The sequence below is a fragment of the Monopterus albus genome, unplaced genomic scaffold, assembly GCF_001952655.1.
Source record: "Monopterus albus unplaced genomic scaffold, M_albus_1.0 scaffold40.1, whole genome shotgun sequence".
NCBI classification, from domain to species: domain Eukaryota; kingdom Metazoa; phylum Chordata; class Actinopteri; order Synbranchiformes; family Synbranchidae; genus Monopterus; species Monopterus albus.
Window position 1 is genome coordinate 5,543,138 of NW_018127920.1, and position 10,649 is coordinate 5,553,786.

Here is a 10,649-nt window from a genome sequence, read left to right on the forward strand (position 1 = left end):
ATTGATACTCCACGAGGTGAGATCTTGTATGGAGCCCCATTCCGAGGGAGATTGACAGTCATCTTGAATTTCCTCCACTTTCTAATAATTGTGCCAACAGTTGCTGCCTTCTCACCAAGCTGTTTGCCTATTGTCCTGTAGCCCATCCCAGTCTTGTGCAGGTCTGCAGGTCTACAGTTTTGTCCTTAGTGTCCTTAGACAGCTCTTTGGTCTTGCCCATAGTGGAGAAGTTGGAGTCTGATAGATTGAGTGTGTGGACAGGTGTCTTTTATACAGGTAACGAGTTCAAACTGGTGCAATTAATACAGGCAATGAGTGGAGGATAGGAGGGCTTCTTAAAGACAAACTAACAGGTCTGTGAGAGCCAGAATTCTTGCTGGTTGGTAGGTGATCAAATACTTATTTCATGCAATAAAATGGAAATAAATTATTTAAAAATCTAACAATGTGATTTACTAGAATTTTTTTGTAGATTCTATCTCTCACAGTTGAGGTGTACCTACGATGAAAATTAATGAACCGTCCATTCTGTGTAAGTGGGAAAACCTGAAAATCGGCAGTGTATCAACTACTTATTTGCTCCACTGTATACAGTACTATAAAGTAGAGCAACACATTTTAAAAGATTTTCTAAATCTATTTATTTTTAGGGGATGGAGCCAATGATGTGAGCATGATTCAGATGGCTGATGTGGGCATTGGAATATCTGGTCAGGAGGGTATGCAGGTAAAAATCATTAGACCAAAGTCACACAGGTCTTTATAACTCATGAAAGTGGCTTTACTTTGTGTATGTCTTATTCAGCTGTTACAGTTGAGACACTCTCCATAGGTTTGTGACTATCTTGGATGTTGCAAATTATGTACTAAAATATACCTTGCTTATGTAACCACTCTGCATTTTTCATTCCACTAAAACTACCAGAGCTAGTAAGATGCAGCTGAAAATTGGAAAGAAGACAGGTTATGGTCATATTAGCATCTATGTGATATGATACTAGCCAGTACATTATAGTTTTACTTGCCCTTAGGAATTAACAGAGGTAAATGTCTGCTTTTTCTTTAATTATTTAAAATTATTTTATTTGTAATTAAACATATTGTGTTTGTACCAGTCATAACTATGCCTTCTATTTCTAAACACATCCCTCTATTGTTCTACAGGCTGTGATGTCCAGTGACTTTGCCATCTCCAGGTTTAAACATCTTAGCAAGCTGTTGCTAGTCCATGGCCACTGGTGTTACTCTCGTCTTGCAAACATGATCCTCTACTTCATCTACAAAAATGTGGTAAAAGTTCTTTACCTACTGTTTAAAAATGTTTTTTAAATTGCTTGATTTAAGTATCAGGTTACAGTGGTACTCTTACTGTATTCATGGTGGTGTAGAGACCAGCACAAGAAGCACACTGACAGTTTGGTTTTTTTCCTGACCTTGAGCTTTCTGTGCCCATCTATGTGGTATTTTGATGCCCAGCATAGAGGCGCAAACAGGTAAGAGGCTCATTCAAATGAGGCAATGCAATTGAGCTGTTTTGGTCTAAAATATGTCATAGCCATCTTAGAAACACATCTGTTTCTAGCACAGTGACACTTCACTGCCAGTTTGTTAACAAGGGCAAACTAAATACTTTGAGCAAATCCACAGTATTAATTAAAATAATGGTTAAAATTAGGGATGCACCAATTTATCAACCTTACATTGATACTGGCCAAAATTTGCCTTGTTGACTATCATCAGCCTAACTGGCAAATTAGATGACATTCATGATGGCTGTTTATCTCTTGCGTCTCATCAGGTTTGCACTGGCTAAATAATGTGTTGGTTATTTGTGGTCTGACTCAGACTACCCAGCTGCAGATTCAAGACAGATCCACTAAGTGGCACTATAGCCTAATACCACCCATAACAGCCTTTTCTTGTGTGACGACTTGCACATGTGGTTTGTTTCCAAATAAAAGTGAAAAAAATGTTGGCCAGTTCACTGTCTCAGAGAAAGATCGGTGGTATGCAATTTGTAAGACATTGTTCAGTGACATTTCCAGAGGAGGTACTACAAGCAAGAACTTTAACACATCAAATCATGATGAGGAACTGTCAAGAAGTGGGTTTGGTAACCCCTTCTGTTTGGCCAGGTCAATAATGGTACCACCAGGCTTCTGATGTCACTAAACATCAACTGGAGTCAGGTGTTGGCAAACCTGCAGTCCAGTCAATGAAACGAGAATGGAGGTGTGGTTTAGCAGCATCAGCTGATGTGAGCCAGGCCTCACAAAAAGATCTCAGAAGACCTATGGTCATGTTGATTTGCATGTAGCTGGAAATGGTTACAGAATTGTCTCATAGATTTTAGATCTTCATCAGTCTACAGTTAGAGACACCGTCTATAAACAGAGATGATCTGGTACTGTGGCTACTCTCCATAGAAGTGGGCACCCAGCCAAGATCACTCCAAAGGCACAACGCAGAACGCTCAGTGACGTAGAAAAGAAAAACTTAAAACATTTCATCAGAGTCAATGAAGTGGATTGCTAATAAGAACTATTCCTCAGCCTGTGTCTGCATTTTGAGTCCTCCCCTAGCCTGAGACCTGGCAGGATTTTCAACTCATTTTTTCTCGCTTTGAAAGATCTAAAATATTAGCATTCTTAAAGGCCCTCTTGAACCTTGGCAGAATATAGTGATATCTTAGGAATGTGTCACAGCCGTTTTTAGTAGGGTCAAGATAAAGAAGGCTGCTGGTCCTGACGCTACAACCCCAGATCAGTATGGAAAATCAAAATTAAAACTGAAAATAGTGATGTGTAAATCCTCTGTGTCCTCTGAGAACACTTTTCTGAACTTAAGTTTGATATAAGCACAGAGTTGGTTGTCAAGCGTGGTAAACAAGAATCTACTTAATGAAGAAGCTTGGTCCTTTTAATGTATGTGATTCTATTTTATGTAACTTTTATCAGTCGTTTATTGAAAGTCTTTTAGCATTTTTGTTAATTTGTTGGTTTAATGGGTTGTCTGTGAAAGACAAAAATAGCTTAAATGGTATTGTCAGAGTTTGCTCAGAGATAATTGCAGTCCAGCAGGGAGACTTGTGTTCCCTTTGGGAGAAACAACTGGTTCAGAAAACAGAAGGAATTGTAAGCCAGGTTGGCCATGTTTTGTCCAGTGAACTGACTGTGATGCCCTCAGGCTGCTGTTTTAATGCACCTCTCAGCAGAACTAACTGCTTTTCAAAGTTTTTTTACTCCTTCTGCTATTAGGCAAATAAAAACGTAGTTGTGTGTATGGGTTGGGGAAGCTGCAAACACCTAACATCATCTACGGGATTCCCTCCCGCCTCTCCTCAAACTTGGCCCATCATTTTTAGTACCTTGGGATGGACTCTGGGGCTCATTCACCAAACATTCTTAAAAATTAATATATTCTTAAAACCCATTTACACAGCTGAAAAAAAAACAGAAAAAAATCAACTGGACTAGGTTTTCAGGTTGAAGACATTTCACCTCTCATCCAAGAGGCTTCATCAGTTCTGACTGACTGGTGTTTTATTTTATATCCACTACTGACACTACTAAATATGGCAGCTCATTTGCTTTCTCCATTTCATAACTACTGAGCTTTTTCTTTGGTTTGGAATTTGCTGCTCCACCGTCTTTATATTTTTGTTGTAGCATTCCTGGCTTTCTCAGCTTCTCTTTTCAGTTTGTGTGTGAGATGTGTGCACACTGCTGTGCATTCTCATGCCCCTTCGTGGGCATTGGTCGGGAGTTAACCTAAACTAATTAGGAACAACTGGCACGCGCTTTCAACTTAGTAGCCCATGGGATTCATCAATATAAGAACACAGGTGTGAAGAATTCTTTTTTTTTTTAAATTGAAACAAAGTAACACATTAACAAAACAGTACGGAACATGGGAGACAAGACAACATACATGACATTACAAAAGGATATAGAGTGTTTAACAAGCTTGTAGTGCGTGAGGGTGTGAAGTGTGTGTATTTCCAACTTATGTAAAGAAGGGAAAATAAATAAATAAAAAATTACCAATAACAATGATAATAAAATCAGCTTGTTACCATTTTAGAGGTTGGTGGGAATGTGCATGGCCTCAGCCCCAGGTGTTTGTTTCAAGTTGAAATGTGTTTAAAATGGGTTCCATGTGTCATAAAAAGCTGATAAACTATTCTTGTGAGTGGATGCCATTTTCTCTAATGTGATGTGTTCTATCAGAAGGTTGGTTCAGTGGTTTATGTGTAGTTTTGAAAGATTGTTTTCTTGGCAGTAGCTAGAGAAATGAGGAGAGGGTTTTTGTATTTAATTAGTAGGTGGTCAATTTCTATGATATTACCGGGGTGTAAACAATTCTGTTTTAAGAACACGTTCATGAATCATAGACTTTTCTTAAGACCTTTTTAAGAACAAATTTCAGAAAACACTTAGGAAGAGGTTGGTGAATGAGGCACATTGTCCGCCCTGTGGAAAGGGATATATCAGAAACCAGGTTCATGCTGGTCTTTACAGATTTTGCCACTAAGTAACCTGAAGTATTTGCACTAAAGTTGGTTTAATCAAGCTTTTGCCACTTGCTCAGTTTTTTAAAGGGTCGGTTTCTCCAGAGAGCCATAGGAGAGAGCGAAAGAAAACTCCAAAGCAAGTCTCATGCTGGCAGCTTAGAAAATGTTACAATTTGCACTCTGTTTGAAATATAGTCATTTACTACATCCCAGATAGAACAAGTCATAATATATTCAAATTATTGCCCACACCTAGCAGATACTGTATATACAACATTACAACTGGATTCCACACAGTATTTAGGGGCATTAACAAGACAGCATTGAATGTGTCACTTGGGGGAAAACATCCCAGGCATGTTCAGACTGGGTGGGGAACAGCTATGGATTGGCCAAGGTTCCATCATCATCACTATTAACAGAAAATCAAGATGTTAGGAGGATCCTCATTTCTTTCTGTTTGTCTCTCCGTTTCTATCTGCAGATGTTTGTAAATCTGCTCTTCTGGTATCAGTTTTTTTGTGGTTTCTCTGGGAGCGTCATGACCAACGCCTGGGTGCTAATCATCTTCAACCTGCTTTTCACCTCCATCCCTCCTCTAATCTATGGCGTCCTGGATCAAAACATGTCTGCAGACTTACTGATGGGGCTGCCTGAGCTCTACCAGGCTACACAAACCTCCCAGGTGACTGCACATGCACCAGATGTCTCACACAAACCAGGCCTTTCAAAATCTGCAAACACAGGTGCTGCTGTTTAGTATTTTTACTTTTTTTTCGCACATTACACATTTCCTACAGTTATTCAGTGTACCAAAGAAAATTGATTTCTGTGGACTAGGACGACTTACCCAGAATAATATTAATACTGATCACATGATCAGGTCCTTTCAGGCTCACTTCATATTATCAGAAACAATTGGTGTAAGAATGAACACTTAATTACTGTATGTTAATTGTAACATAAGCTGAGTTAACAGTTAATGATATAAGATTTATTGCATTTGACTACTACACTGGATTGCAATAGGTTGTACCATACCAGACGAAAACAGGCCCCAAATGAACAAGGTAGGAAAGCATTGTTTGAAGCCCACAATATGCTAACCCCTGGTCATAGAAATAGAGCTCAACCTCTCACATTAAGGTGACATATTTGAAACATATTAAAACTCCAAACACTACTTGAGGTTTTTGGCAGAGATATTCACTCAGTAATTGACTACCATGAACCTGAGAATAGAGTTCCCTGCAGACTTCCCTCTTACATGTTATTAATTCTGAGCAAGACCCCAAATCCCCCTGAACAGTAACAACCTGTAGTTATAGGCAGCTACCTCCTTATACCATCAGATGTACTCTACTGAGAAGTTTTAGGAACCAGTTTACTCTGTCTCTTTGAGGAAGTGGTTAGTTTGGTCTCAAAATAACCCATAAAAGCCATGACTTTGGCCATGTATGACCATGAAATGAGTGCACAGTGTTTAGCTGACATAAGTTAACTTCCTATGATCAGACACTGTTTATGATATCCAAGATGGAATAAGTAGATCAGTCATCATTGCTTCACTCTTGAGAGGTTAACCACATTTAAACTACTTATATTTCAGTTTATGTAGTAAACATCATATGCAGCTTTAAACATCCCTTGATAGAGTTTCTAACTCTCAGCTGTAGAAGACAAAAAATCATAAGAAGGATAACTCAGTAAAAAGAGAGCTAATCTGAAAGTTTAGAAATTTTGTATAAAGACTAACAGCATAGCAGCAAGAAATAATACAAAATATCACCAAATTCAACTTACAATTTCAAAAATCAGTAACATTAATTCCTAATCATTTAGTTTAAACTCTCTACACTGAATAAAATCATTGTATAGTTGAGCTCTCCCATCACTGAATAAAAGTCAAAGAATCTCTCAGTCATCACCAGTCACTGGCTGGATCAAGTTGGTGGTTGTTGGATTCTGTTGACAATTATGATTCCCACACTGGTTTCCCTCTTGGTGGACACTCATGCATTTCTCGCTGGTTAAATTTTAATTAGTGATTAACCTTAACAGTTGATCAAACACTAATTATCATTGATCAATCAAATGGTTCCTTTATGCATGAAGCCATTATTTTTAAATTTCCTTTTCAGTAAACTCAGTGGTTCTTCACTTTCTTTTACAGATGCAGACAGCTCTGTCTGCACTTCCTCTTTTGGAGGGATGTGTCTGCTGACTTCCCCTTTTTCACACATCAACTTCCCCTTTTTTTAAAGGCAGCAGTACACACATACACCAGTAAACATACACTGGTAAAATCACATAGAAAACCATGCCTTAGGCTCGTACTGCTGTCTACAGTTGTCACCGCTGTCCAATTCTCTGCTCTCTTCGACAGCATGCATGATGTCTGTGACAGTGACAGCTGTCTGCATACCTGCTGAGACTATTTAGAAAGACTAACAGATGAATTTTGTTCTTCTGCAGGTCTATGTTCCTTGTATGTTCTGGATCACAGTTCTGGATGCTTTTTACCAAAGCCTTGTCTGCTTCTTTGTGCCGTACTTTGTAAGTACACTGTGTCAGATCATTCAGTTCTGTTGAGTAGTTTCTTCATCACTGTTTTTGTTGTCCTGCTTCTCTTTACATTTGTGGTGACTGGCTAAATAGGCTGCCTATCAAATTTTGTGCTCGACTACTGTTCTGAACTGTTTCTAAATTGATACAGGTACAGTATCAATGTTTCTTTCTTGATAATCCTTCAACTGACAGCTTTACAACTGATCACGTGGTATTTATTTAGCATAGTGATAAACAAACAGCCCTGTTCTCATCCAACTATAAGATTGTTGTGTTTGTTTCAGGCCTTAGCAGGGTCAGATGCCGGTGAGCTGACGCTCGGCTCTCCAATCAATGCCTCAGCTCTCTTCATCATCTTGCTGCATCAAGTCCTTGAGAGTCACACTCTGGTCAGACACACCACTACACTAAAATCTGTTTGAAATCACTTCGTTTGAACGTGAATTTTACTTCAGTGGCTTGCTATTGAAATACCTTTCCTGGCCTGGATGTAATGCATGTTATCCTAGGGCAGCACAAACCTGGAGAATGTAATATGCAAAAATGTAGTCAAGACTGACAAGACAAGAACTGACATCAAATCGAGCAGAAATATTCAGTTACAACTGTGTGTCTCCACTTGTGTTGTGGAGTCTAATCCTTTGTGTTGTTTTGCAGACATGGATTCATGTTCTGGTGCTGGTGCTCAGTGGTGGTTCCTACTTTGGTTTTGTGCTGCTCCTCAGTGTGTTTTGTGTGACCTGCAACCCCCCCACAAACCCTGTGGGGGTGGAAACGCTCCAGATGTCCCAGCCACTCTTCTACTTTGTCTGTGCTCTTACTACTGTGACAGCTCTGATACCTCGGTACATACACTCTCAAATACACATACTGTATATATACAAATAAACAACTGTATGCACACATATTAGCACATACACAAGCTGGCTCCCATGTCAGTGCAGCCTACTTTGAGGTTTGCATTTCAAGGCGGAATATGTCGCAAGAAGTCATCAAGGCAATTTTTTTTTCTAAAAATCCATTTATTGCAGCTCAGAATGCCTGCTTTCTGTCAACTGGAGGCCATGGTTAGTGTATCCTTTGCATCTTTCAATATGCCAAAGTCCAATGGTTGTCTGCCACTTCATTCTGCATGCAGGTGGTACTTGTAGATAGACTACTAAAATGTAGGTGCCACCAGGATGTATTCAGTCTTTCTCACAGTATTAGTCTCAGAAAATATTAACCACAAAGTTGGAATTTTAATAATTATAATGGAAAATCTAGTTGAAATTACAGTACAGCAAAATTTATATGGAGTAGTAGAATAATGAGGGTACTCAGGAGGTTTGCTAGCAGAGGCTGCCTTCAGATAGCATTTGAGTAAAAATCTCAGTAATCACAGTCATGGTTAACTAAAACTGGCTTTATTACACACTAAATCAGGAGTCTTCAACACATTGGCAGTTTCTTTCTAAAGCACAAGTAAACAGGGCCACACCTCTGTACAGCCCTGCAGGAAGGATATTAGGTGACCTGTCTGGCCTGCACCTTGTATGTGTAACTAAGCCCCACCCTCGGTCAAACAGATAGACACACAAAGACCTGAAACCTGATGCACTTTAGCAGTTAGAATCCATTGCAGACATGGTGAGATAAAGGAACTATGAGCCCTTATTTTGAAATGCTCTATGAAAGGAACGGAGCCATAAGAGCTGGCTCCCTTCAAAGATTCCCATCACTATTTTCTTTATCCTTTTCTGCTCAAGGAGATTTGTTTCTGCTTGACATCCACAGCATTATTACTGCATCTCTTCCTGATTTCCCAAACTATGGGGTGGGCCGAGGGTCATGGCCTCAGAACGTGTGTGCGTTAATCTTGTGTCAAAAAAAATTGTGGTGTTTTCATATATAATGAAATAAAACCATATAAGAAATAACCGCTAGAAAAACAAAATAAACAGCTGTTGTTTTTTAAACAGTTTAGAGGTGTTCATGCCCCAGGTCAGTTCCTCCTCAATATGGACTCCCAGAAAGCGGAAGGCCAGCACCCTCTCCACATGGTCCCTGCTGATATACATTGGCAAGATGTTGGTTTTCTTCCTCCTGAAGTCGACAATGACCTCCTTAGTCTTTGAACTATTAAGGAACAGATTGTTCTCTCTGCACCACACTATCAGCCTCTCCACCTCATCCCTGTAGGTAGTCTCATCCCCCCCAGAGATGAGCCCCACCACCGTACTGTGGTGTCATCAGCAAATTTTACAATGGTGTTGCTGTGGTGGGAGGGGGTGCAGTCATGGGTGTACAGGGTATAGAGCAGGTGGCTCAGCACACAACCTTGTGGGGAACCAGTGCTAAGGCTAAGATCCGTGGATGTGTGTGAGCCCACTCTCACCCTCTGGCTGCGTCCAGACAGCAAACTATTAATCCATATGCAGGTAGAATATGAAATTACCAGGTACACCAGCTTGTCCACCAGTTTGTGTAGCAGAGCAGAGCTGTAGAGAGCTCCATTGCCTGTCCTGAAGGCAGTGTTCCTCTCTCTCAGTAGCCACTTGACCTCCCAGTTCATCCAAGGCTTCTGGTTGGGGTAGACATTGATGCATTTGTCCATGGTAACAGTGTCTATGCAGTTCTTAATATGAAGAAGAACCAGAAGAGTGGTTCAGAACAACTACTACTTCTTTGGCAATATGTGTGAACTTCTAAACAAAGAGGATAGGCAGATCCCGGCCTCTGTGGCAGGTGCCACCAGAGAGCGCCTGCTGATCCTGTGGGGCAGCTCTGGTGATACTTCCCTGTGCTCAGCAAGCAACACAGCTGGATACTGAATCCATTTGCCCTTCATAATGAGGATGCCATTGCAGGTCTCAGTTCCAGGGAGCAGGACAACCTTGTGGAGTAATGTTGTTATAGTCCTTTGTTCACACACTTGGCTCATTGCTGGATGCATGTTTACTCAGGATATACTGATTTGTCAAACAAAGGCGATGATGTTTCTGACGCCTTTTGCTACCATGTGTCAAAGTGAAACTGGATTTTCAGCACTTGTGGCTTTAAAGACAAAGTCCTGAATAAACATGTTGGACCTGATCTGTGTTTACCCTGATATCAAGACTTTGACCTCACCCTTCTCAGTCAGTTTCAGGTGACACAGTGGCATGTTGCTCAGTGTGATTCATATCCAGTACAGTGAGAGAACCTGTTTGCAAGCTGTTTCACAAACACTGTGTGACCGAGTTGTGTCAATGTCAATTTATGGACTTGAGAGAGTGAGCGCTTTGTTTTGTGCCATGAAATGCCAAAATGTGAGAGGTTGTAATAACTGTATCAGAAAGCATGTGTTTTTAAAGTGTTGGCCTGATCAGCAGTGCCTGTAGCCATAATCCTGTACACACTGTGTGTACATTTTATAAAATGATTTTGCTCATGTTTTACGCCACTGGATCTGGTGGCCAATGTACAATCAACATATAGCATATATAGAGAAATATACAGTGGGTACGGAAAGTATTCATACCCCCTTAAATTTTTCACTCTTTGTTATATTGCAGCCATATGCTAAAATCATTTAAGTTCATTTTTT

At 40.1% G+C, this 10,649-nt stretch overlaps 1 protein-coding gene across 1 annotated transcript in view; it reads left to right on the top strand.

Annotated features, from left to right (window-relative positions):
• Window positions 1-10,649, top strand: part of atp10d (ATPase phospholipid transporting 10D) — a 61,120-nt gene that overhangs the window by 44,852 nt on the left and 5,619 nt on the right. Inside the window, exons 17-22 of the mRNA XM_020599169.1 lie at window positions 651-727; window positions 1,165-1,290; window positions 4,998-5,198; window positions 6,989-7,069; window positions 7,366-7,470; window positions 7,739-7,926. Coding sequence (XP_020454825.1) covers window positions 651-727; window positions 1,165-1,290; window positions 4,998-5,198; window positions 6,989-7,069; window positions 7,366-7,470; window positions 7,739-7,926 — 778 coding nt within the window. The remainder of the gene's footprint in view (window positions 1-650; window positions 728-1,164; window positions 1,291-4,997; window positions 5,199-6,988; window positions 7,070-7,365; window positions 7,471-7,738; window positions 7,927-10,649) is intronic.